Genomic DNA, 27,319 nt, shown 5'->3' with positions numbered 1-27,319 from the left:
AATCCCTTTTTTTCCTTGATCAAACTGTAAGAATTTTAATATTTGAGTTTAGGATGCTATCTTGGTTTTTTATTTCACTTATACTTTTAATCTAGATGAAAAAAATAAATAAGTATATACATTTTGGAAAAAGAAAGTATTGAATTATTTATTAAAAAGAACGAGCATGAAGATAAGTTTACAAGAAAATATTAGCCCCAATACTAGTTGTTTTGAAACTATGTCTCAACATGTATTGGGTAGGTCTCTTGTGAGATGGTCTCACGAATCTTTTTTATATGTGAGGCGAGTCAATCATATTGATATTCACGAGAAAAATTAATATTCTTAGCATAAAAAATAATATTTTTTCATGGATGACCCAAATAGAAGATCCGTTTCACAAAATACGACCCACGAAACCGTCTCACACAAGTTTTTACCATACGTATTTCAATGGAAATTCTATAAACTTAACCTAAAAAAGTACAATGAAATTATTTATTAATACGCTGAGATATATATACTGGTTAAACTCTTGTACTTTGCCTGATATAATTCCAAGAGATATATGTATCGAATTTTATCTTATAAATGTTTAGATAATGTCTTTTAAAAAGTACAATATTATGTTTTATTAATATCAGTTTATATTATGTCTTAATGATAGAACTTTTAATATTATTTTATATTCTTTCAAAAAAAAAAAAATACTTCACGCAACTTTTAATGAAGATTCAAATTGTTATGCAATTGGAGGGGTGGTCAGAAACCATGAGGGGCAACCAGTTCTTGCGTTTGGAAAGAAAATTAACAAACCTCAATCTATCACATATGCTGAACTTCTGGCTATTGAAAGCGGTTTAAAGATCTCTCAAATGAGCAACATATCGCTTCATCAAGTCACCTCAGATTCTCTACTACCCGTGCAAGCAATCACAAAGTTGGAAGAGAATCTCAGTTACGTAGGGTCAATTGCTACATATATCAGAATTCTCCTGGACTCCTTAAGTAACACTTCACTTAGCCATATTCGACAATCGGCGAATGCAGTTGCACACTCAATCGCTTCTTTTGCTATTTCTTCCTCTCATTTTGTGTGGGAGATAAGAGATTTTTCTATTTGGTTGATTCGTCTTGTAACTAATGACATTTTAAATATTCAATAAAGTACCAGCATTGACCTTAAAAAAAAAAGAGTATTATAATACAAATGATTTTAACTTTTGTTTGACTCAAAAAACTTACTCTTATATTATAATTCATTGAATTATATTTTATAGATTTAAAACATCTCAATATCATTAAAAATTTAAAAGAACTCAATAAAATAAGTCGAAAATTATACATAATTAAGTTACAGAAAAATATATGTGAGATCGTCTCATGTGTCAATTTCATGAAGTGAATTTTCAACCCGACATGATTCGATTTATGAAAAGTATTATTTTTTATCTCTAAAATATTATTTTTTACTGCAAAATATTATTTAGCCATGTTATAAAAAAATATTATATAATATATATTGATTTGAGTAAAAATATTATTTTTATATCAAAAATATTATTTTTACTGTAAAGATAAACCAAATCAACGAATCGTACAGGATGCTCATTCAGTTATTATCATTGAAATATAATTTGGTGGTAGTAAGCAGGGGCGGAGGTACATGGATTTGTACCCGGGCTTTAACTCGAGTAGCCCAATTTTTTTTGAAAAAATTTATAGATAAATTTTGTATAATTTTAGAATAATATGATATTAGCCCGGGTATATAAATTAAAAATATTAAAAATTCTAGAGACTAAAATTCTAGTCCGGGCGGAATCATATTTCTGGCTCCGCCCAGGTATTAAGTAATCTGATTCATGTTTCCAATAGATTGTATTATATATATATATATGTATGAGAAACACAACGGAATCCAAGAATAAGAATCTTATCACGTGTGATTACCACAGAGTAAAAGGAAACAAATGGGCTGCTGTAGGGTCGTGATCAAATCATGGCAAAAGGAAATGCTTTTATGATTTTAAGGTTGCACTTCTCATTATATATTTATCCAAAATAATAATCGTATAATTCTATAAGGAGGATCACATTTCTTGGGAATTTTACTGCTACTTCACTCAGCTAGTTAAGTTGACTCCACTTTCAACGAGTAAGGTACTGATCCCTTGCGCAAATCTTTACTATATTCTTTGTGTGTGAGATATCTGTGAATGGATTGCTTGTTTTGGCGATTCTTGAAAATCTGGTTTAATTTTTTTTACTGAAAAATCAGTGTTTCTTTTGTGGGAATCTTCCATCTTGAGTTGAGTGAATGCGTTGATAATAATTTTGTGCTGAGATAGTTGAGGCGGAATAGGTTGAGAAATTTGATGTTGAGATGGCTTAATAAAAGGGGTATTTGTTTCGGATTCTTCTAGTTTGTACTCTTGTTGTTTTTTAATGTCTCTCCAAAGACATCCACTCAAGATACAGATAAGAATTATGATGGTTAAGGATGAGGTCCAGTTTCGTCGGTGGTTGCTGTAACGGTTGTCGAAAAAGTCTCTTTTCCTATTAACAATTTGTGGGAAGCTCGTGATACTATCCCGAAAAGTATAGATTTCTCGATTTGACTCCAGAAAAGAGTGAACAAGAGGTAGGTAAGTACTTAAAGAGAGTTTGGAGAGACTTTCTATCTTCTTTCATACCACCAAAGGAGAACCTTCATCAGATCGCTTTAGTACTGGTATCGGACACAAAAGGCTACTATTTGTTGTTGATATGTGCATATGAATTCGAGTAGTCCTTTGGTCTATTTGAGAGAAATGATGTTCAAGATGACATTCAAGATTTACCTAGTCAAGTCCGGGTTATGATATTGAGCTAAACCTCTTTTATGCCATTGGTGTTAAGTGCTGTTGTTAACGAATTGTGGGTTTGTGGACAGCATCAGTTAGAGGGGAAGACCATAGCGTCTGTACCGTTAATTCATTTCTGTCATATGTGAAACATTTTAAGATTACTTGACTTCTTTTAAAACGTTTCTGTTTAGGACTTGATCTCGGGTTTATGTGACTCTGATACTGATAGGTAGACTAACCAGACCAGAAATCTTAGAATTTGTCTTGTGTGATATGCCATGGCCCCCGGCCCCCAGTTAACCAGAGTATATCAACTTTAATTTGTTTGGAGCTGTACTAATATATTCTTTTAGTATAGGAACAATGCAAGGAGGAATTCAAGCTCTCTTTTCTCATGGGAATGTGCTCAAGAATGCTGTTCTACATCATGTGCGTCTTGCGCCTCCTGCCACGCGACCTCTTATGTTAGCACGCCACAAATCAGCCTCGGCTGCTCGAATGGAAGAGCATGGGTTTGAAAGCACCACAATATCCGATATTCTGAAAGGAAAAGGGAAAAGCGCAGATGGGTCCTGGCTTTGGTGCACGACAGATGACACTGTGTATGAAGCTGTTAAATCGGTGAGAGTATTATATCTTTCATTCTTGCATCAGTTCGCTTTTCTTCATTTCTGCCACACATTGTAAATTTTCATCATTTCATCAGTCAAATTTATTATGAAAACGACTGAATATCGCTAATCCACCACAGATGACACAGCACAATGTTGGAGCTTTGGTGGTTGTTCAACCAGGAGAACATAAGTCAATTGCTGGAATCATCACAGAAAGAGGTACTCCTACATTTCTGTAATGCTTCCAAACATGTTCTCTTTTCAAAAAATGTAAGTTTGACCTCTCAAAATACTTGATTTCTGAGACCATTCCTGGGGTTGAGATCCTCTAAATTTTTTGTATTTGTCTAATTTCATACGCTTTTGTACTGTTTTATGTAAGGTTAAACCATTCCATTGGTATTTCAATGTAATTGTAGACTTGATCTTTGACTCGAAGAGGAGTTGGGATTGTTTTCTTGAAATATATAACCTTTGCACATTGATTCCTTTATCTTCTCCGTCGACTCAAAATAATTGAAGCTTGTAATCTCTGTTCTAGTCTGTCATTTGCATGCCATTTATACTGAAGTATATGGAAAAAGGAAACGAAAGCATGGTATGGCAGATTCATCCGGTTTGAAATTCTACATTGACAAGATCACTAGATTTCTTCAAAGAACTGAATTTAGCACAGTTATTCTTGATGAAATTTTTTCCTACCGTGGATTTAGATTATCTTAGGAAAATCATTGTACAAGGACGGTCATCGAAGTCGACAAAGGTTGGAGACATTATGACCGAAGAGGTATAGTATACTCGAAACGAGCGTCGTCAAAAATTAGGAACACATCTCAACTCTTATGATATATATGTCGATTATGCGCAGAACAAACTCATCACGGTAACGCCAGAGACCAAAGCACTGAAAGCAATGCAACTCATGACAGGTAACTGGTTTCCCACATGCCATCTAGCTATGAAAAAAAAATCAAGAAAGTGTCACATGAATGGTTCTAGAAGTAAAGCTGCTAATTTACAAATGAAATTCTTGATTCGCAGATAACCGTATCAGGCACATTCCGGTGATCAATGACACGGGAATGATAGGCATGGTGTCCATCGGAGACGTGGTCCGTGCTGTGGTGAACGAACATCGGGAAGAACTGAATCGCTTGAATGCCTTTATACAGGGAGGATACTAGCTAGGGAGCAGTAGACTCTGGTAAAAATAACTTGAGATGGTCTCTCAGTCTTGTAAATGTGTCTGATTTTAGCTTTGTCTACGAATGTTTTGGATAACGATGGAATCTACAACACTGTTATCAGTAATATGATGCATGCTTACGTGTTGGGAATGATTAATGTGGCTCAAAATCAACAACTAACAAACAATTATGAACGAAATTTTGTGGTTCCATCTTCTCCGGGAAGAAATTTTGACCAAGAATCTGTATATCACTTACAGAAATTTAAAGTTTGGATTGATCATGTAAAGTGTTGTCGACATTTTTTTCACATTTGCTCCTCCCAAAATAAAATCAATAACATTAAAATTAAAATTAATAAAATAATAGCTTATAAACTCAGAAAAATTATTAGTCAAACTTTTTGGGGTGCTATAAGTTGAATCTATGACCTAACACTCTTATTCTATAACACATTTCCTTTTCTCATTTTCATAGCTGCTGACATAATATTAAGTTCAATTTGATATCACTAAAACAAGGTAAAAATTCGTGTGAGATGGTCTTACGGTCGTATTTTGTGAGACAGATATCTTATTTGGGTCATCTATGAAAAATTATTATTTTTTATGCTAAGAGTTTTATTTTTTATTGTGAATATCGGTACGGTTGACCCGTTTCACAGATAAAGATTCGTGAGATCGTCTCACAAGAGACATACTCCACTAACAAACATCAAATTCAGTATACATTTGTCTTTTCTTGTTTGTCGGAAAAGCAGTATGTTTGCTTGTTTTTTTGTTCAAGCAGCTTGTAAATCAATTAATAATATGAAAAGTCTGTCATTACAAAGTTTACAAGCCAAGTAGAAAAGTCTCTATCACCCAACAAAATGATGATCGAGAAGAAAACTAAAAAACAACTAAAAAATAAGCAGCTCGGTTTGATGTTCTCCGGATATGATTGAGACCGAGAGCACTTGAAGTTTGCCTTAAATCCTTGATCTCTGAGGCAGAGGCTCTCGTGTAACTTAGATTCCCGTTTAAGCCGTTGACTACTCGTACCTCAGTTATAACATATATATTTTGGAATCCTTTCCACCATACGAATTTCAACCTTTCACGTATCGTACTTAATTCACCATGAACAACCGAAAGATGTTCATATATATTCTGTCCAAAAGTAGAGTTGTTTTTATATCCAACCCTATTAAATTTTTAATATTTATATTTTCTAGAAGTTTATTAAGATCCATCTATGTTCTAAAATTTGCAAAACTCATGTTTATTTCCATAGCATCGGTTTTAATTAATGTGAAACAAGATTGTTGCATATCGAAAATACATACCGTATCGTACCATTTCGAAAATACATGTACAATATTGTATAAAAAGTTACGATATTAAAAATATCGTATTATACCGAAATTTTTGGTATGAATAATTAACATATCGGTTATACCGAAATGTTGCGGTATATATTTTGATACGATATCGATATATACTATTTTATATCAAAACAACACTTTATAACTTTTTAAAAAATTAACTTTATAAATTATATATTTTTTAAGTAATATATATGATTTCGATATTTCGATATATACTGAAAATTTTCAAATTCTGTATTATTGTTATATCGAAAATTTTGATATCAATATCATATTATATCAAAATTTCGATAAATTCACATTTTTTCTACACGACGTGGTTATATAAAAAATTCTACCTTACATTGGAACATCTGGAAGGTTTCAATAAATAAATAATATGATTTGACAAGAACATTTGAGATTGTTGCGCCAGCATTCAACACCTACCCCGCTTCCCATTCTATATTATTTTAAGGCAATCCGAATAAGGCGACTAGAACATTTGAGATTGTTGCACCAGCATTCAGCACCTACTCCGCTTCCTATTTCATTGTTGATCTTTTTTCCCGTGTTTGCTATTTGAAATTTTCCAGAGTTTCCCTTCATTGTTCTTTTTCTTTTGGATTCGCCATGGGGCCCGTAATCTTTCTTTGATCGCGGAACGTTAAGGTATCCTGAGAGTATCATAGTTTGGACATGCATTGAACGCGAGGATCATCCCATTATTGGAGTTTTGGTTAAATGATTTATGGTTGCTCGATCTTCTTCGTTAAATGACCGTAACTGACGATTTCCTCCAGTTTAATGTATTGAAGTTGGGGGGATTAGCATGAATCATACCGTTTTGGTCGAAAATCCAAACTTTATCGAGTAGCGGTGAGAAGAAAGGGAAGGGGATGAATCCCGTTTGGTGTTTTTCCTAATATCCCCTTTGCAATTGATTATTTTCTTGGTATACGTTGATTCAGCTGGAAAAGGTTCTTGTAAATTTGGGAAGGAATTTTGGGGAAAGCTAAGGAAGCCCCAACATTGCTTTAGCACTTTTTCTTTTTTGATAGTGAAACCTATTATAAATTTTATTCTTTTGAGGTGAAAAAGACGGAAATAATGCAACCTAATATGGGGTCTGGTGCTGGGGAGATTGATGAGACCTCACCGGACATGTTAAAGAATACGCCGTCTAATATAAGGAGATTGACTAATGAGATTGATCAATGTGAAGGCAGGCAGAAATACCTTGCTCGCACTAGCAGTCCCTCAGATGGCGGTGATGTTTGGTGGTACTTCTGCAAGGTTCCTTTGGCTGTAAATGGTCAGCCCCTATTCATTGAAGGGTTTTCTTGGTTTATTTGGAAATATAGTTTTAATCTGCATTATCTATAGTCTGAATAGTTTTAATCTGCATTATCTATAGTTTTACTGCTTTCATTTATTTGTTATCCACAAAGGACGCTTGTGAGATTTGAATATTGAATTGGAGCATGCTAATTTTCTGGACATAGACGTAGGGATTGTATACAGTATAGAGTAGAAGAGATGTTATTTTCCCGTGATTAGCTGATCGAATGACAGATATCAAATTTATGATTAGTCTTATATGAACTTCTTGTGATCCTGTGGAGATCAAAGGAGTTGAGGGATATGTGAGGGACATGAAGCTGATGCTATCTGTTTCTGGTTGATTCTATCATGATTGCCTTCACATTTTTGGCTTCTTTATCCGCGTGATAAGCTCAGAGATCTTCATTTATGGAGATCCTATGATGTAAAGAGGATTTCTTGTAATAAACAATCATTTTAAATAGTGGTAGGTTGGGTAAACTAATAAATAAGTTGTGAATGTCAGGCATTAGCATCTGGCGTGTAGAAACTCCATTTTAATAAACTTTTTAGGCTTATTTTAAAATAATAAATTATCATCTTCTTAAAAGCAATGAATAAAGAATGAAAAATGTAGACAATATAAATCAAGAGCTTCGATCAATTAATCTACAGTCAGCCCATGAGCTGGGAAGGCAAAAATCCATGAGCTGGAAGCTATTTTTGCCGGAAATAGTGGAGGGAGCAAAAGGAGTAGATTCTGAAAGTGTGATTTATCAATATGCTTTTGGAGCAAGTTCTACTTTAATCAATTGAAAAAGGAGCCCTGCCATGGTTATCATTTCGTACTTGTAGCACACATTTGAATAAGAGAGCAGTTAAAGGAACTTTAAGCTTGGCTTGCTGTTTATACTTAACAGTGGACAAGGATACTATGAATTACTCTCTGAATTTACCTGATTCTTTAGAAGGAGAAAGCTGTGGTATTTGAAATTATATCTGCTTCTCTTTGTGAAGTGACTGAGAGGTTTTAGGGAATATGAATAAAATACTTGAAATCTTCTATGAGGATTGTCTATCCCTCCTTTTGTTCTCTTCTATTCAACAATTGGATGCACTTCCAAGGGTAACACGAAAAGGTCGTATTTCAGTGGCTTCCTATAGTTCACATTGGACCAGTTGATCATGATATAATATTATGAAACCTGCATAGGGGGTCTGAGATATAGTTGCTTGTGCTGAAATTTATTGATTGACGTACAAAAACCAGGTGGCGGATACCTGAGGAATAGCATGATGGCGTTGTTTTACTCCTGATCAATTATTTTTAGTAAGAAATTTTCAAGATGCTTTGGAAATGAGGTGTAAGTTTTGATATGGAACTTATACAAAAATTGTTTTAGAACCATATCCACAATATGCTCAAAACTACCCTTATAGGTAACAGCTATCTCATGGCTGTTGTCGTGATACCTATCCTATATCGAATGTAAAAGAAAAAATTGTGCACAATATGATCTTAGAGGATTGGGGATCTGTTATGGACTAAATATCTCTCTCTCAGAATTGTTAAAACTTATACTGTTGATGCATCCCTTAATCCACTGCATTCACGGCAATTGGTTGTGACAAATGGTATTAGGTCTTACACTGGTAGATGGTCTTGGAATCACATCATGGCAAAGGCAATACATCCTAATTAACAGGTGATTGTATTGGTCCTTCTAACAACGAATGTGAATGAGGAGTTTGAGCAAATTATAGGTTTTTGTAAAGAACCCATGTTCATTAGATTTATAAATTTAACAAGTGGTTAAATAATTGCGTTTTTGCTACAAATTGTGGGTTCTGAGGCAACTCCTGCGTTGGTGGGCATGCTTACTCGGGTGGAACTTTTTGTTAGATCAACAACCTCGAATGTCCAATCTAAACTACTTCTGTTCATTATCCACATGCTTAATTTATTGATATAATGAGATACATAGGATAAAAAAGCACTTGATTTCAATGTGTGGTCTAACATTATGTGTGATTTGTATTGCTTGCTGTGGCAGAGGTTGCTGCGTCAATTCCTCGAACAGAAATTGTGGGAAAAGGTGATTATTTTCGATTTGGTATGAGGGATTCTCTTGCGGTAGAGGCATCTTTTTTGCAGGTCATGCCATTTACCTTCTTTTCATTTGTTTGTCTCTTCAAGTTCTTATTTATGTAAGTGGAAGCATGTTGTATATTCAAAAAATACACAATATCATTCACTATTTATAATAGACTTGTTAAATTACTGAGGTGCTCCTTTGCATACTAACAGAGAGAGCACGAGTTGCTTTCAGGTTGGTGGAAAGAGTTTGCTGAGTGTAGTGAAGGTCCAAGGGGGCAGTCAAATATTATTTCCGAGTCAAATATGCAGATGAAACATTTGTCATCAGAGAGTTCCGAATGGAAACGGTATGCAACGGAAGAAGATAGAGTTGGTGTCCCTGTAAAGGGAGGGTTGTACGAGGTAATTCTCGTTAGAGTGACTACTAGATTATGTTTTCATATTTGTGAAGTAGGATGGGAATGTTGACTTGTTTTCTAAAACAATCACGTCTACCCAAACAACCTAGTAAGAAGAGATCTTCTTCTATCTTCTGCGTGGAGTGAGGATGGTTATCAAGCTCCATTACCAACCAAGTAAATTCTGAAATTGCTTTTCAAATGTCGATATGGAACTAGGAGAAATTCTCCAATGTTCTTAGAATGGTCCAACAGTTATTTCAAGGTTAAAAGATTTGATCAGTTGTATAAGGGTGCTTCTTCAAAGGATATTTCAAATCTTAACTCTTGACTGATGGATAAGAATAACCGCAATCTCTCTTTTTTAGAAAATTAAGTATAATGCAATTATTTAAAGTTCTCCTATCAGGCACTATACAAATTATGGTTTCTTTTACTACCAACCAAACTTAAAACCGTGGAGAATGAAGTTAATGTTGCTTGAGAGCTATGCTAGCAGTAGACGACATTTAGTTGGAAAATAGTATTATTGTACTCATTGTGATTCTTGCATTTGAACTTGCTACAATTTTTTACATCTGCGCATTCGTTTTCTAGCGTCGTTATTTTTCCAATCATCGAATTGTCAAAGAGAAGGACGTGACTTTCATCTTGTATATTATGTTGCAATATATTAAAGGTTGTCAATAAAACATTAACCATGTACTTGGAACTGCAATATGCTATTTAAGGTAAGTGAGCCTCGAGTGTTGTTTGCATATGCATAACCTATAGAGCTTTTACATGAACAACGACTAAATCCTACATAGTTGGAGGAATATTGTAAATTAGTATTTTTGTTGAAATTGTGTGGACATTTCAGATGACTAAAAGATTTTATATCAAATAAATTCATGGTCTTCATTATTCTTTAAGGTTGCATTTTGATTGAGTCGTTTGAAATCCATGATTTTGAATTTATTTTCATTTTTAAATAAGTTAAATAGAGGAAACGCGAATCCATCTTCTATTTATTTACATTATATTTATATGGATCACAATGGATTTCATTTGACTCCAATTTTTAAGGATTTGAGATTCATTGTTATTAGTATAATTGTAGTATAAATAAGAAAGGAAATGAATTTGAATTTCTTTTTGTAAGTTATCTAAACAATGAACATACATTTAAATCTATTGATTTCAAACATTTTCATCCAAATACAACCTAAACGAAAATCTCTCATGGTTATTATTTACTGCATGTGACAGACAAAGTGTACCATTATGCCTTTGTTATGCTTGCACAAGAAAAATTTTACCCTGCTAAAATTATTTTAAGCTTATTTATGGTAAGAATCTTAGACTAATTTTGTTTCTGAAAGCGATACCATCATTCCTTTGTCAAGGCTCGCACAAGAAAATTAATCCTGCTAAAAAGATTTTTTTATGTAGATGCGGATGTGTTAATTGTCCGTGGTGATAAATAATATAACCAGTGTTCTAAATGACGTTCGAGGCGACCGTTTAGGCACCGGTCCTCGACCACCCCGCCTACGCATGAGGCAGCTGTTTTAGCGACCGTTTAGGCACCGATCCTCGACTACCCTGCCTACGTATGAGACCGCTGTTTTAGGCGGTCCAAGCTATACGGCGGCGGGCAGGCGGTCGAGTGCAGTGGGTAGGCGGTCGAGGTGGGTGGAGGAGGCGGGCCAGCGGCGAGCAGGCTGTCAATGTGAGGAATCAATATTTTTCAATTGTAGTCAACACAAATTTTAAAAACTTATTCAAAGTCAACTAATTTTAAAACTCAATACTAGTTATTTAAATCACACTTCACTTTCTTTTTTTTAACTTTTGGTTATCACTCCTTCTCACTTTCAACCACTAAGTCCACCACACAAACTGTACGCCGCCGCCAGGAGCAAGAAGCTTTAAGTTAGGAATTGTATATTTATTATCTAAGATATTTTTTTATAATATTTCATATTTTGTAATTTCAAAAATCAAATTTGTTTTTTTTCTTATTATTATTGATTTATTGTTGAAGATAAATGGCAGAAAAGGATAAACAACTGGAGTTGAAATTTAAGCCAGAGTCTAATGATATTGTTTGGGAATATGGGGTGTTGTAAAATAAAGAGAAAATGGATTTGATCACATGCAAGTTGTGTAAGAGGCTTATTAAAAAAGGAGTTTATAGAATGAAACATCATATTGCCGGATGTTGTAGAACAAGTTGAAGCATGTCCTAAAGCATCCAATGAGGAGTTTATATATTTATTTGCACATTATCTAGATGATATTATATTGTGAAGTTTTTTTATGTTTAAACATTATTTAATTACGCATCTTACATAAAAAATGATGACTATTTGTGATTATATTGCATGATTATATATAATTATCTATAAAAAATTACTTAAAATGGTCCGGTGGGACCTAGATGGCTGGTGGATCAACAACTGCTTAGGCGGCTGAGGCGGTGGGCGGCCACCGACCGCCCCGCCACCGTCTCCCGCGCCATTTATAACTTTGAATATAACAAACATTTCCATACTTCACTAGCCAGATGACTTCACTAGCCATATGTATCAAATTAGCTTGTGCCTGTGTTTTGCTGCAAATAATTTGGTATGAAACCAGTGGTGTGGTCCTGTGTTATGGATTGCGTTATGGGGTGACTTATGAGTTGATGGTTAAGATTCATAACATTTTAAATTTGAGGCTCATTAGAAAGAACCTCTCAGTCTCTTGGTTTTTAGGCTCGTTGAGAAAAAACCTTAGATCTACAAGATTCTTAATATTTTTTATAATATTCTTTATTGATTCAATCACCCAATGTATGAGAGAGTCCAATTATTTATAATGATTTGTAGATAATCCTCCAAAAGAAAGATGACCATACCCTAAACAAAAATAAAAAGATAATCATATCCTAAAAGATAACTATATCCTAACTCACAATCCTATGAGAATTATCTCATTCATTCAAACTAAACTAGAATAAAATATAATAATAAAATAAAGATATCAATCAACTTAGAATCCTATTTTTTATTTGGATTTCCCAAAGTCAAGTCTCCTTGATTTGGGCAGAGGATCATATTTGAATTGGATTTCCTATAGTCAAATCTTCTTGGTTTGGGCCGAGGAGCCCATGACAGCCAAGCTGTTGATGAATTTGCTAGGTGCTTCTAGTTGCAATATATTGGGAACTGCCTACATTCAGTTCACTTTCCAGAATAATGTTGCTTGCACTTCTTTCCTGTGCTTCGGAAATGTATTTCTTAATACTTTTCCAAACATTGATCATGTTTGTTTTATTCAAAGTCTCACCCGGTTATGTACTTTTTATTAATTATATTAAAACCACAGGTAACCCCCACATCATGGATGCATCAGCTCTCAGTCAAAAACACATAAAATTTCTGATAGCCTTATTTTGCAGGTTGATTTGGCCAAGAGACGTTGTTTTCCTGTTTACTGGAATGGTGAGAATCGGCGTGTGTTACGAGGTCACTGGTTTGCTCGTAAAGGTGGTCTTGATTGGCTTCCACTACGTGAAGATGTTTCTGAGCAACTGGAATATGCATATCGGAGTCAGGTTCCAAAATTCTATCTTTTGATTCTATCACTCGATGCTCCTCTTTGTTGTGCTTGCAGTTACCTATTTCTTTCTCGTTCTCATGTTTCTTGACTTCAGGTGCATGATTATTGTTATTTAGGGTGTATTTGGTTGCCATGATAAGAGGAGGATAGATAAACACTGATCCCTCATCACGTGTATGCTTCACAATTTCATTTCCTTCTATAAATCCACGAGCTGGGGGTTGGTAAATTGTATATTTTTTTGACAAATATCTCACCAGATTAGCAAGTTGTTTTATGTTGGAGCTACAATAAACTGAATTAAATGGTAAATTACTTGGATTCCACTCATTTTATTTCTCATGTAATCATTTGCAGGTTTTGGAGGGATGAATAATTGCTTATGATATTATTTTTAAAAATAAAAGAAATAAGAAATTATAATTGTGTAAATGTGATCTTACATTTACTCATACGCACCAAACAGTTGATTAAGTGTCTCATACAACTACTTAACATGTCACCACACCTTTTATTGTTTGACTATATATCACTCTCTTATCTTACCAACCCAATAAACACACGCTTAAGCTAAGTGTCTTTGTCTGTTTTTGTCCTTCTTTCATGGATAATGTGTTAAGCCCTCAATCAACATATGACATGGTTTCTCATTATTGTTTTGTCATATTTTTGGATTTGCGCTTTAAGTCTTTGAATCAGGGTGTACTAACTATCAAAAGACTGATACATGAAGCTGGGTGCCATGTTTTCAGGTTTGGCATAGAAGGACCTTTCAACCATCAGGTCTCTTTGCTGCTCGTGTCGATTTACAAGGCTCAACCCCTGTAGGATCCTCTTCGTTTATTGAAGGTTATTTGTCAAGGTTATTAAATTGAAATTTTGTCTTTTACACACTTTTTGGTTTCAGGGGTTGCACGCCCTGTTCACTGGGGAAGATGACACATGGGAATCTTGGCTAAATGTTGATGCTTCCGGGATTTCAAGTGTTGTAGGTTTTGGACGGAACGGCATTAAGCTAAGACGAGGATATGCTTCCCCTCAATCAAAAAGACCAACTCAAGTATAGCTTTACAATTATAACTGTTGTTTTATGAACAAATATGTCATTTCCATGCGAAGTAGAAAACATAGGATAAGTGTACATTATTAATATCTTTCCTATATATTAATCAAGTACTTTATTCCTGCGACCATCGATTCTTTTTGTGATTACTAAATGTTATATAATTAACTAAATTTTATCTAGTTATTTTACGTGAGCTGTAATACAAACTTGTCAAAGTTGAGATGTTTGATATTGATATTTTATGTGTCTAAATTTATATATTATTTCTGAAATACAAGTTTACAACATTTGCATTAGATCTTTTATAAAATGGAAACCAAAAATTAATGTGAAAGTGTGAATTTTTTCTCCTGTCAAAATAGAGGCAGGCATTGAAAAGAGGTGTTGGACTTTTTGTGGGTATCTTTACTATGCTGGCTTTTCACTTTCAAAATAGTCAAAAGTTCCATTCTAAAAACCACAGTAAATTTTTTCATCTGTGTAACTTTTGTAACAAGCGAACACACAGGATGTCTTGAAACATTGAGTTTATTCCTTTTTCTTGTTGTCAGAAATGAAAATGATAAGCACCATGCACTTTGTCTTCCATGTTTCAGGATGAATTACGTCAAAAGAAGGAGGAGGCAGTGGATGATTATTGTTCGCAGGTATGTCAAACAATGTTGAGGAGTAGTTATATGTCCTGACATGTTTTGATAGTTCTGATGTATATTCGATCAGATAAATGATTTTCCTGGACTAAGTAACTAAAGTCTAATAATATAGGTTATTGGTTTCCATCCTACTATGAATTATTTGTTGCCATGGTGAATAATGGAATTGATTTATGTGGTGAAGATTGTACTTTTGGTATGCTACAAATTGTGTCCTAGAAACTCTTATTGTAATGTGAAATAGCAGAGTCGATAGATTATACTCTTGTCTTTTACCCTGATGTGTCCTCTAAGACTGAAAGACCTTAGAGAGAAGTTTGGCAGATTTCTCATCGTATATCCTTTGTGTTATAGTTTTTTCTTTTTCACTGCACGGCTATCTCATTCTTAGGATTTTTTTAACAACGATAGTCAGATGACAAGAATTTCTGATAACAATTGCTTCAGTTAAAAACTTGGTTATATGTTTCTTGTCTGTCTTTGTGAATATCTTACTCTTTAACTTGGGGGATCTGTTTTCAAGCTGTTCAAAGACGGAGATGCTAATAAAAATAGTTAAATGTCTATCAAATCATTGGGTCATATTATTTTTTTTGGTGTGTGGTGATACTTGTGACTGTTCGGTCTGCTCATGAGTGTTTCTGAAATTAAGATTTTATTTTACTTTATGGTTCATTAAGTGGATATTTGAAACTAAATTTATTGGAGCTTTTGACTTTGATTTGTATTACTCTTTTTCTGAAGTTTGATAAAAAATTCTTGTATGTTCTGATTTCAACTGGCAGTTAACCAGCCTTCCTGTGTTTTCTTCTTTTATATTTCCTCCCACATTTAGTGATGATAAAATCTCAGAGGTAGAACCTGCCAAGTTACAAGTGGTAAATTACTTTCTTTTGTTGTAGGTTCCTGTTCGACATTTAGTATTTGTGATTCATGGTATTGGTCAAAGGTTGGAGAATTCTAATTTGGTGGATGATGTTTCCACTCATCGACACGTAACGGAAAGGCTCGCTGAAAGACACCTAACTTCCCACCAACGTGGCACCCAAAGAGTCCTTTTTATACCATGCCAGGTCTGTTTCACTCAATAGCATTGTTAAGTTATGTTGGCCTTTTTACTGTTTTGGGGATTGATTTATGACCTATGGTTCTTTAATTTGTCCTTTTTTTATTTAAGAAAAGTCTTTGGAATGTATTCCCAGAACAGACAGCAGAAGAATGACAGCACTGGCTTTCATGATACCAATAGCTGAAAATCTACTGAAACTTTATTACGAAAAACTCAGAGTTTGGTAAATGATGGATAGAGTGGGTTGGAGCTTCATATATTTTAAAATAAAATATCAGACTAAAGACTACATGATTGTTGTTTCAGTATTGCACAGTACATATATATATATATATATATATATATATAGAGAGAGAGAGAGAGAGAGATAGAAAGCAAAAATCTTTATCAACTTCAATGTCAGAGCTTCCTGAGCCCAGAATCAAGAAACCTAATTGTTTATAACTAAAAATAAGTATTTGGACGAGGGCGAAACAATTGGCTGTATTTACTTGAATTATGTATCTTTTTTATACCATTATTATTTCCTGATTTCTCTGCTGAGATGTAATCCACGTATCTTGTCTATTCCTTGATCATTTCGTTTTATGAAATCACTGGGACTGTTGTTGGATATCAATAGAAGGTATTAGTGGCCACTTGAAGAAGGTATTGTCTGGAACTAGGTAAACCAAATTCATGATTGATCGGCTAAAATTACCTAATGGATCTATCTTTGTGTCGAAAATGCTTGCTTGGCTGCCTCTCGGTGTTGATCCAAGTAGTGAAGAAATTTTTTAGTTAAAATATAATCTCTTTTGGTGAATCTCTCTACCACTTGTTGTATTGGGTTGTGAGAAGTTCTGCCATTTATGAGGTTTTTTCGTACATTACATTGCTGGTTATTTACTGCGGAGGGATTTTCTAATCGAAGAACCTTTTACTAAGGTAGGTTTAAGTTTTTTTGAAGGGCATTGGTTTCTGGAGAATATTGTAAGTCCATTAATGGTTATTTACTTCAGTTAAATTTTATTTTTATGTGTTAACTGGCTACCTTATGAGTAACTATCGGGCTGCTGGTTGTGAATTTACTGATGTTATGTATTTTAAATACTTATGTTGCTTGTGATTTATCTTATGGTGTATTCAACTCCATGATCATCTTGTGCTCCTTTTTGTTTCTTGTTTTTTTCCAGTGGCGGAAGGGCTTGACGCTTGGTGGTGAAGCTTCAGTTGAAAAAATCACTTTAGATGGCGTCCGAGGGCTGCGTACGATGTTGAGTGCAACTGTTCATGATATATTATACTACATGAGCCCTGTTCATTGTCAGGACATTATCGACTCGGTATCCCCTCATTTATTCACTTTTGTTTGTATCATCTTGCAAGTCGTGAATATCTCTTTTTTTTTTCCCTGTCTTAATGATACTCATATCTTATGTTGAAAGTAGTGTTCATCCTCTGAAGCCATATCAGGATCTCATACTATCATATAAGGAGTTACATCTATCTTTTTTAATTATCATTGATCAATAATCAACATACTAGTTTAACGATCATATGCTAACTTGAGCAAGAACCTAAAAATGAGGAGTTTGCTCTTTTTTATTATTTATTTTCTTTTAGCTTGGTATGATAACTGTTTTAAATACATGCTTGGAGAAATTGTGGCAAGGTTTTCTCATTTCGGCCTTGTTTTCTGCACCTAAATCAGGATTTGTTTTGACTTGAGAGCCATTAAGGGGGGCTGTGTGAGAGAGGAAAACCAAACGGTGGTAGATAATTTATTTGCATGTTTTTGTAAACAAGGAGATGATTTTTGGCCAGGACAGTTTTTACCACAGGTGAGGGTGCCATAGCTACAAACTTGGTACTCCGTACGATCCTAAAACCCCCTGAAACCCACACCCACATCACCTTCATTCCCCATATGCCCCTCCATGCTACTTGATGATTGTGATAATAGATAATTGATTTTCATGTTCTCATTGAATTTGCCAGATCATTAATGCCAAAAAACTCAATTTTTTTTATTCCTTTTCATCTTTCAAATACCATCTTATTCTTTCTGTTTAATTGATTATATCTGTTAACTATGTATCTAGGGCAATTGTTATTGTAAAGTATCTGTCTTGTTCAGGTATCCAACCAACTTAACAGATTGTATTTGAAGTTCTTAACGAGGAATCCTGGTTATGATGGAAAGGTACTGAGGCAAGAAACAAAAAGAAAGCTGCCAATTTAATTTGAGCATAATAAGTTAACATTAGAACTTTTGTTAAAACTGAATTGACCAATTTTAAATCTACTTCGTAGGTTTCCCTGTATGGTCACTCTTTGGGAAGTGTTCTAGCTTATGATATCCTTTGTCATCAAGAAAAGTTGTATTCAAATTTCCCAATGGAGTGGATGTACAAAGAACAAGGAAATGACGCAAATTGTTCTATCAGGAATATTATATCATCTGAGCATAATTTAATGTCAAATATGGGGGATGAGAGATCTGAAAATGTCGATTTCGAGAGCATTGTTGGCCATGTGAATGACCAAAATATTGTAGAAGAATCTATGCAGGGATCATGTATTCCATTGGGGCCTCCTACATTATCAGTTTCTGATGAATCAAATACCACCGATATTGATTACCAGAATACAAATGATGCCTTGTCATCAGATGAAAAAGTTAATGAATCTTTTGGCAATTCGAATCTCATGGGGTCCTATAAAAGTTATATGGTAGATGAGCCTAATGTCATGTGCGGTGAGGTTGTACTGTGTGATGGTGATAAAGATGATGAGGATATCTTTGATAATAATGATAAAGACGAAGCAATTAAATTAATGAAGGAAGAGGTGGTTCCTTTAACTATTCTTTGAGCTTCTTGTTCTGATATCCTGTTTGACATTCTTCCCACTCACTTGAGTTTCAGATTCGTTTGCTGAAGGCTAAAGTCAAAAAATTTGAAGCTGAATGTGCTGGTGATGGTATGGGCTGTGTGATTGAAGATGATATTACACATTCTTTTTGGATTATAGTTGTTCATTGTGGAAGTTCTGATTGTTTAAATGTCTGTGTCTGATGTGAAGAGTTGCCAAAGAATGTAAAAAAGACTACCGCAGATGTAAGTCAATCTGGTTACAAGAGTGTTCCACCAGAACTTGAAGATTCCTTGAGGAGTTGCACCCCTCTAATAAGATACACAAAGTTAGAATTTGAGGTAAATTTCTCTCATTCTTTGTTGCTTGCTATCTGGTGCTTTTTTTCAGTAGCTTGTATAAGCCGTCATACACTTATTATGATGGTTGATTTTTACGAGTCACGGATGTGATGTCCATGCCCATTAGCCAGTTGGAGGCACAAGTTTGCTGATATCATAACCTACAGAATGCATTTGATATGGAGCACTTAATTCACCATGCATGTGAGAGATTTCAGTCAGAAGTTATAATTGGTAAAATTTTGTATAGATCCAATGCTGACAGGTCTCATCACTATCTGAGCGTCTCCAGTGAATGGGATTTAGACATGGATCTCTTGGGTGTTTTGTCCCTCGGGTTCTAGGTTCTCAATTTTGTAGCACTTTACATCACATAGTAATTTGTTTACAAGTTATAGGCTACTTACTCTTTTTTCTTTTATTGTGGCATTGGTCTCTGATCCTATTGGAGGCAAGAAAATTGTATTAGTGAAACTTGAAAATGGGCTCTTATACCACTTGCTCAAATGTGATATTCTATGGTTGCACAATATTTCTTAGCCAAATTTATAAGTTGGCCATCTTTCCCTTTAAATTTCATGTGTAATAGAGTATCACTCTAGTTTCTTGCAGATATGCCACAACTTGTCTTATATGTATGTGACCAAATGATTTTGTTGTGCACCCATGTTACATGTCTCTTTCTTAATTTCATCTCACTGTCATCTTCATTTTTTATGCAACTCATGCACAGGCTATATAAGCTTAAACACATGGATTTTATTTCAGGTTGACACATTTTTTGCTGTTGGGTCTCCTCTCGGAGTGTTTCTTTCCCTTCGCAATGTTCGCATTGGAATTGGTAACAGCTAAGACCTAATACTTGCATACCCTATTTTAGTTTCTGTCATTTTTCCCATGTTTCGAAGAGCTAGGAATTCTTGAAGCTCTGGGAAGGAATCAATTCTTACTTCAAAATAGTATCTTAGACTCCATTTGGTTTCTGGGAGAAGTAGCAAGTACAATCGTAATTGGGTAAAATACGAGTTCTCCGGATTTCTGTTCTGTTAATAAGACTGTTCTATGTACTGAAATTCTAGTAGAGAACTACTTTTGAAGATGTCTCTATTGCTCTTTAGTTTTTGTTCATTATATTTATCAATTGAACACATAAGGGTTGTCTAAGATATTACTTTCTACTGTTTGGATTCTAGGCGAAGGGAAAGAGTATTGGGGAGAGGAGAACATAAACGAGGAGATGCCAGCATGTCAGCGAATATTTAACATCTTTCATCCTTATGATCCTGTGGCATATAGGTCCATCTTTCATCCTTACATAACGAGTATTGAACAGGATTTTTCATGAATGAAATTCTTGATAGCATCGGATAATTTTTTCCTTTTTTCCTTTCAGAATAGAACCACTGATCTGTAAAGAATTTATACACAAAAGGGCAGTTATGATCCCTTACCACAGAGGCGGAAAGCGGCTGTATGTTGGGTTTCAGGTTGGTGCATTAGAAAGTCTGAAATGGTCTATGCTCTGCATTATCTCATTATGAGACCAAAAGGTTGTGATAACTAATAATACCACTTGATGTACTGATACAATATCACTCAGGAATTTAAGGAAGGATTGGCTTCACATTCTAAGGCTGTGATGGATCACATGAGCGCTATGCAGGTAGGTGGCTTTGTCTATTGATGCTCCGTTATCTATGATTTCAGTTATTTCCCTTTTGTCTTTTAGCAGCCCCTCTTGAATGATGTGACATTGGTAGAAACAACTCAAAATTCATTTTTTCTTACCGATATATATAATACTGATCTATATATATATATATATATACGGTTACCTTGTCACCATCATTGTTATTTATATGGAGTAAAGGTTATGAATGTCTACCAGCTATCTGGTATTTGATTCTCAGGGCTCAGAATATTTGTACTCGGTTTATCCTTATGCATCACTTTCGTATCTTACCCGAATGATGTAAAATATAATTTACCTTGTTCGACCTATTAATCATTTAGGAAACATTTACCGGTTGTGTTTATGTATATTCCTTTAAAACATTAAATATTGATATAAACTTTGAACATGTGAGAAACACTTGGTGTTCAAATACACAAGCGGTGGTGTGTGAGTATTAAGGTAAGTGCATTTACCCAAGCGGATTTAATTATTTTCCGTTATTCGGAGTATTGTATCATGTTGTGACAAGTCAGTATAACTCCTGTTTTGTTTGTAAATAGTTAATATGTAAAGTAGACTCAACTGTTATATTACCTATAAGTCTTATCCTGAGATTTTTGCTTAGGTTAAAGTGCTTACGCTCTGTCAATCAAGAAGTGAAAATGCCCATGATGGTAATTTCTTTTAATATGGTTCAATTCTTACATATTGTTTGCTCTTATTCATGCAATAGAGGCTGGAAGACTTGAGACTTTCGTACACTGAAAAATTTTATGATCTCTAATGCAGAGGAATATGAACATGTCCAAGATAAGGAAGAGAGATCGTATGGCTCAATTATGATGGAGAAGCTAACAGGAAGCGAAGATGGGCAAATTGATCATGTTTTACAAGTATGTGCTCTTCCTTGTTGATTATATATTCTAGAGCAATTGTTGCATCTTTAGTTTCCCAAATTTCCCTCAATGAGGATTCTGAGAATCAATCCAAACTTTCAGGAATTTTTGTAATTTACTGATGTTTTTTTTTTCTCTTTGGCCTTTACTCATGCAGGATAAAACCTTTCGTCACCCATATGTATCGGCTCTTGGGGCGCATACGTAAGCGTCACGTTTTCAATTATGACCTATCAAATTTCATTTAGATCACTGTTGGGTTCCGTGCCTTAACAGATTGTCGTACGAGTGCTGAACTTTTAACTTCAAATGATTATCTCTTCACAGAAACTATTGGCAAGATAACGATACGGTTCTTTTCATGTTAAAGCACTTGTATCGTGATATACCAGAGGAACCTTTCTTACCAAGTGAGCAACACCAAAAAGACGCGAGTATCGTGAAGGGCTGGTCTGATCCTAGGGAGTTGGCTGATGAAGAACTCCCGTTGACCTTTGGTGATACCGTGCAGATAAAAAATTTCACCCGAAGGGCAAAGAAAGTCATGGGAAGCTGAACGATATCATTTCACATGTTGTCACGTGCAAAAGTAAAACTGGTGTCGCGCGCGACCAGAAATACAGCTCTGCCCAACTTTGTAGCCAGTGTTGAAGGAAATGTGTTGAACAAACCAAGAAACACCTGATGTGTGCCATACAAATGTCGCTCGATCGTCAAAATCTGCTGGATGAAGTATATAGTTCTTTTGAAGTTCTACAGTAGCAAATTGAAGTGGGTTTCAGCATCAAAATATAATAGTTTGTTCCCCCCAAAAGAAAACACGTTTAGGTGTTGTGAACCAAAACCAGAAGTAAAGGTCAACATGCGGTTACGCACATTGTTAATGATATGGCAGTTTCTTGTTAGTTATTATTATGTAGCTCTTATCTTTAAAGGGTTTCACAACTTACAGGTCTTACCGAGCTCTAACATAATACTATATTACCTGGGTTCAAATCTTTATTAAGGCTGACAATATTTCGATTTCAACTCATGAATGGAGTTGCTCAAGCTCAATTCACATTCATTTACTTTATATTATTTAAATTATTATTATCGCTAAAGCATTTTCATCGATAACTTGAACTTGAACTATATTGTCTTGAAACAATTCTGAACACATTTTAAATCTATAAGTTAAAAGTGAACGTTTCATAATATTGTATCCCATATGATACATATCCAGATAAATACGCAATTACTGAATCATTCACGGTTGTCAGCAAGCAAAAAGGTCCATGAATGCAGCTCATTCTTCTAGGATTTGGTTGCTTTCTGTTTGGCCTTCTCTATGAGGGGTCTCAGCTGCTTCTTCTCGGCAAGTATCTTCAAGAAGTTGAACAAGAAAGGTATATAGTTGTGCTTACGGCGTATATTTTCAGTTCTCCATTTCTTGAATTTTTCCTCCTCCATCAATATCTTCTCTGTAGCAGCTTCGATCCCAGCATTTGTTTCTGAAAGTGTTGTATTTAGCGATTCCATTTTGCTGCCATCCATCATTCTTTCCGACTGCGAGGTTGCAAGCTGCTGGAGGATTCGTTCCCTCTTCCTTTGGAGTTCCTTGAGCTCAGCCGTGTACATCTCTTTCCTGTTCCTTATTATCGCAAGCAGATTAAACCTTATCTCGTTCTTTGAATATCTCTCTATACGTTCTTGAATCACTGGTTGCACCATTTGTAGCCATTCCACACAATCTTGTCCATTGGGGCACTGTCCGAGGCTTATAGGTCCCTCCTTCAGTCCATCGAGCTCGTACAGTATGCCTTCAACAGGTATGTAACTTATGAAGTGATAGACGTCATCGTCTTTAACAGCAGACTTGTGCTCGTCAGGTACAAAGGGCTCAGGCCTCGCAAAACTATTGTGTGCCACACGAATAGCTTCACTATTATTGATAGCCAAACCTTTAAGCTCAGGTGGAAAGTTTTTTGTGAATTCTTTCAGGGCGGTCAGCTCTGGGCCGATATCAATGTCAGGGCTGTTAATCAGAATAGACAGAATAGCTTGTGTGGCACAAGCGTTATTGATCACCTATAATCATTAAAGAAAAGTGATATCGCATTATCGTAGAATTCTACTAAACATATCTGCCAAAATAATGGTATGGATATGAACCTGGCTGGCAAAAAATAAGTTTGGGTTTGGATCCTTAATAACCATACGATCATCCTTTTCACCAGGGCGCCATTTGAATAGGAATATGAGCCCATATATTGGCCTGAAAAACATAAAGATCCCAAAAAAAAATTGACAAATGAAAGAAGAAAGAATATGAAGAAAGGATTTTAAAAAAACAGTGATTGGATTAATCGATTTACCGTAGACTATTTAGAGAATCGAGATCAAGTGAATACAACTCCTCAACCTGCTTGAGAATAGCAAAGGAAGTAAGGAACCTAAACCATAATAAGAAAATAAAATAATTCAAGAGAACTGGGTCAGTCAGCTAACAGAGTTCCATTTTTCCTTCAATCTTAAACCAAACTAGTTTTTCAAACAACAATTTTTCAGTCGCGTCGAGCCACAAAATTCTCCATCACCAGTATGGGAAAAGAAACAAATGCTTGTCACAAGATAACTCCAATATAATTTCCAGACTTCAACTTTTGAATTATTTGTTAATCCTATGTTAACACCAAAATAGTAGTACTTTCCATAGGATAATTCTATCATTGAATCAAAATTAAATAATAAATACCAGAATCTTCAATATTATGACTTTCGCAGCTGAAGCTTAGGTTCTGAGCATCAAAGGACAGATACTTCCTAGAGGGTAAAATAACATCTTTATTTTGGATACATGAACAAACAATTGGATTGGGTATTTAATAAAAACCATTAAACAAAACTGATCACTACAAAGTAGGATGTGACATATTAACTCTTTTCCAACTCCAGAGGGGAATCTCCCAGGAACCCAACAACTCAACAGTATCTTTGAGCTTATCCAGCTTATAGTCTGGAAGCACCTACATTCATCTAGTCCAATCTGATCATAAGGCGGACAGCTTAACCCATCCAATATGTCTGCAGTCAGCGTGAAATGTTCCAGCAAGACACAGGCAATTTCATAAGTTCCCTAAGATACCTTACTGCAGCAGTCATCTTTCTTTCTTAAAATCTGAGTATATTTCAATCTTTTAAAAACCAACCCCTGAAAGATTCGCTTACATCATTCCCGAACCAACCCCCCCAACCCCCAAACAAAAAAAAAAGGAAAAAAAAAGAAGAAGAAGAAAGAAAACAGAAACTTATATATTCCAATCTTCACATTTCCAACTGTTTACTTGCACCAGAGTATTCGAGTTCCGATCATCTAAAATTCACTGAAAAGATTCTCCAAACAAAAGGCAATCCAATTGTGTGTGATGCTGAATAGCACATCTAAGAAATACAATCTCAATTTCAGAGCACCTCGCAAGATGAATATGCATCAGGAACAATACCTGAACACCTTTAACTTGCATCTGCTGAATGAGTTCGGTGAAAACTCCTGTGGCAAGAAAGCAAACTCAATACAACGGAATGCGAATTTTGGGTTTCATATTCTAAGCCCAGAATGGCAGCTCAAGAGAATGTTCCAACTGACTCAATATGGGAAAAGGCCAAAACAAATGCAGTAGAAATAACTTTAGCATAATTCAGTGTTAAATAAGGAATATAACAGTTGTTTTTTCCAGTTTACTGAGCAATAATTTATTGCTTTTATTAAAACTGGAGATTCAGAAGTCAAAATTACTTGCCTCTGTAGCTTTCTAAGGAAGTATACCTTTTGGATGACACTACTGTGGTCATGTGGGTCCTTGTCTATACACCAAGGCTACTCAACTTGGCCCAAAATATCAAGACAATCTCTTTGACTACATGGTTTTAATACTTAAGATCAAATGAACCCAACCAAACATTAGAATCCATGCATTATTCTTTACAGCAGTAGATATATGGATATGAAGAGGAATCCATGCATTATCCTTTACAGCAGTAGATATATGGATATGAAGAGGAAGCAATCCTTACCACTGAGCAAAAAAAATTATGGGAAAACCAACATAAAACAACTATGAATGAACTGCGTAATGAAAATAAACTACTTTAAGAGTACAAATTTCATTCCAACCATCCTTTCAACACTCCGACAAAAATCGTATTTCAACCTAAATTGTGGCTTTATAGAAGAGAGCTCAGAAAAAACACAATTGGGTTCAGCGTTAGAGTTCTTCCTGACGTTGTACACTGAATCAAACGAGGACATGTCAAAATTCCAAATTTTCCAATAAAAGATGCAAAAAAATCGATCTTTTAGAAAAGATCGAATCTTGAAGGCGGAAAAATAGAGAAATTCAGACACCTAAAAAAAAAGCCATGACATTCCATTTCAACAAACAGGGACATAATATGAACACCAAAGAAAAACATACCAGGATCCGACTCAATAGTGCACCAAGACATGATGTTTCTGCAACTGCAAAATTCCATAATTTACAGCTTAGTTTAATAAAAGCGCAATTTTTATGCATTATACTATTCAGATTCTCAATAAACTCTAAATTTAGACGCGGAAAGCCTTGAACACAAACCACGACACGCAATAGAAAAATTAAACCTAATCAATTTCCACAAAAATAAGCTATAAGACGCACTGTCAATCCAAATGAAACGAAAATTGCGGAGCCCGTCAGTAAATTAGAGATTATACAACGTACTTACTACTTCGTAATCGGAGGCTGCGAATAGCGGCGGAGAGGCGGCGACTTACGGCGCGTTTTGGCCAGTCTTGATAGCCTAAGCTCAACTACGCCGTTTGGAGTTTTCTGGAGTCTGACCAAAAAACAATACCGATCTATATTTATTTGTGGTAAATATAAGAATTTAAAAAGTTTTTAGAAATTATTTTTATGTAAGAATTTGTTTTAGTGGATTTGATTTTGTAAAAATATAAAATTATTTAATCAAATTAGCCGAATGTATTTGATTTAGATGACAATCCATGTAATGTTTTATCAGGGTCTAAAAAAAGCAAAAAAACACTCGATTAACTTAAGTCCGAATCTCGTTTCATTCAAATCATGACCCACATTTTTTTTACCAGAGTCTTCGAGATTTTTTCCTTCTAGATTATTGTCGAAAGATAGATCGAGAAACTAATATCTTCCTGGATTCTTGACCTGACCCGACCCGACCCGGCCCGATAATTTTTAAAAAATATCACAATATTATTAACACATTTGGTTAAAAGATTGTAATTTTAAATAAAAAATATTGAGACGAAGCCCATATAAAAATTGACCAACGTATTTAAAAAGAATTTGTTCATATATGATGATTTAAACTTTA

The 27,319-nt window shown here is 34.9% G+C and overlaps 3 protein-coding genes across 11 annotated transcripts; 2 read left to right on the top strand and 1 right to left on the bottom strand.

Annotated features, from left to right (window-relative positions):
- Positions 1-1,913: 1,913 nt before the first annotated feature.
- LOC142553418 (CBS domain-containing protein CBSX3, mitochondrial-like) lies at positions 1,914-4,783 on the top strand. 6 transcript variants are annotated; one of them, XM_075663647.1, is made up of 6 exons: positions 1,914-2,145; positions 3,190-3,452; positions 3,583-3,664; positions 4,159-4,232; positions 4,314-4,374; positions 4,487-4,783. In XM_075663647.1, exons 2-6 carry the CDS (start codon positions 3,195-3,197, stop codon positions 4,627-4,629), a joined length of 618 nt encoding a protein of 205 aa, XP_075519762.1. In that variant the 5' UTR covers positions 1,914-2,145; positions 3,190-3,194; the 3' UTR covers positions 4,630-4,783. The 6 variants fall into 6 exon arrangements, with proteins under 6 accessions (XP_075519762.1, XP_075519764.1, XP_075519765.1 ...); XM_075663649.1 differs by having other exon boundaries at positions 1,930-2,140; XM_075663650.1 differs by having other exon boundaries at positions 1,930-2,140; positions 3,185-3,452.
- A 1,637-nt stretch (positions 4,784-6,420) lies between these two features.
- Positions 6,421-22,851, top strand: LOC142553417 (phospholipase SGR2-like). Of its 3 annotated transcripts, XM_075663644.1 has the most exons (22): positions 6,421-6,859; positions 7,073-7,295; positions 9,358-9,458; positions 9,612-9,803; positions 13,230-13,385; positions 14,143-14,214; positions 14,298-14,450; positions 15,053-15,103; positions 16,012-16,182; positions 17,354-17,503; positions 18,298-18,363; positions 18,474-19,010; positions 19,088-19,142; positions 19,245-19,375; positions 20,144-20,216; positions 20,569-20,671; positions 20,769-20,862; positions 20,976-21,038; positions 21,676-21,724; positions 21,840-21,943; positions 22,104-22,150; positions 22,274-22,851. In XM_075663644.1, exons 2-22 carry the CDS (start codon positions 7,091-7,093, stop codon positions 22,500-22,502), a joined length of 2,802 nt encoding a protein of 933 aa, XP_075519759.1. In that variant the 5' UTR covers positions 6,421-6,859; positions 7,073-7,090; the 3' UTR covers positions 22,503-22,851. The 3 variants fall into 3 exon arrangements, with proteins under 3 accessions (XP_075519759.1, XP_075519761.1, XP_075519760.1); XM_075663646.1 differs by lacking the exon at positions 6,421-6,859 and having other exon boundaries at positions 7,276-7,295; positions 9,634-9,803; XM_075663645.1 differs by lacking the exons at positions 6,421-6,859; positions 7,073-7,295 and adding an exon at positions 8,991-9,009.
- A 231-nt stretch (positions 22,852-23,082) lies between these two features.
- LOC142553416 (ubiquitin carboxyl-terminal hydrolase 2-like) lies at positions 23,083-26,849 on the bottom strand. Of its 2 annotated transcripts, none has more exons than XM_075663642.1 (6): positions 26,689-26,849; positions 26,404-26,447; positions 25,432-25,478; positions 24,304-24,350; positions 24,101-24,203; positions 23,083-24,016 (listed from the first exon to the last, which is right to left on the bottom strand). In XM_075663642.1, the coding sequence occupies exons 2-6, from the start codon at positions 26,432-26,434 to the stop codon at positions 23,243-23,245; spliced, it is 1,002 nt and encodes a 333-aa protein (XP_075519757.1). In that variant the 5' UTR covers positions 26,435-26,447; positions 26,689-26,849; the 3' UTR covers positions 23,083-23,242. The 2 variants fall into 2 exon arrangements, with proteins under 2 accessions (XP_075519757.1, XP_075519758.1); XM_075663643.1 differs by having other exon boundaries at positions 26,693-26,826.
- Positions 26,850-27,319: the final 470 nt, after the last annotated feature.

Source organism: Primulina tabacum, chromosome 8 (assembly GCF_025594145.1).
Source record: "Primulina tabacum isolate GXHZ01 chromosome 8, ASM2559414v2, whole genome shotgun sequence".
NCBI lineage: Eukaryota > Viridiplantae > Streptophyta > Magnoliopsida > Lamiales > Gesneriaceae > Primulina > Primulina tabacum.
Note: the sequence above shows the minus strand (reverse complement) of the source record. Positions and strands in the feature narration are given on the sequence as shown.

Bases quoted from the DNA above. Each gene is read 5' to 3' on its own strand.
- LOC142553417 (XM_075663644.1), top strand. From the start codon at position 7,091: ATGCAACCTAATATGGGGTCTGGTGCTGGGGAGATTGATGAGACCTCA. The intron at 19,011-19,087 runs GTGGTTCCTTTA...CTTGAGTTTCAG, and splicing joins TTAAATTAATGAAGGAAGAG to ATTCGTTTGCTGAAGGCTAA. The intron at 21,725-21,839 runs GTAATTTCTTTT...TCTCTAATGCAG, and splicing joins AAGTGAAAATGCCCATGATG to AGGAATATGAACATGTCCAA.
- LOC142553416 (XM_075663642.1), bottom strand. From the start codon at position 26,434: ATGTCTTGGTGCACTATTGAGTCGGATCCTG. The intron at 24,204-24,303 runs GTAAATCGATTA...TATGTTTTTCAG, and splicing joins GATTCTCTAAATAGTCTACG to GCCAATATATGGGCTCATAT. The intron at 24,017-24,100 runs GTTCATATCCAT...TAATGATTATAG, and splicing joins ACTTATTTTTTGCCAGCCAG to GTGATCAATAACGCTTGTGC.
- LOC142553418 (XM_075663647.1), top strand. From the start codon at position 3,195: ATGCAAGGAGGAATTCAAGCTCTCTTTTCTCATGGGAATGTGCTCAAG. The intron at 3,453-3,582 runs GTGAGAGTATTA...AATCCACCACAG, and splicing joins TGTATGAAGCTGTTAAATCG to ATGACACAGCACAATGTTGG. The intron at 3,665-4,158 runs GTACTCCTACAT...CCGTGGATTTAG, and splicing joins TGGAATCATCACAGAAAGAG to ATTATCTTAGGAAAATCATT.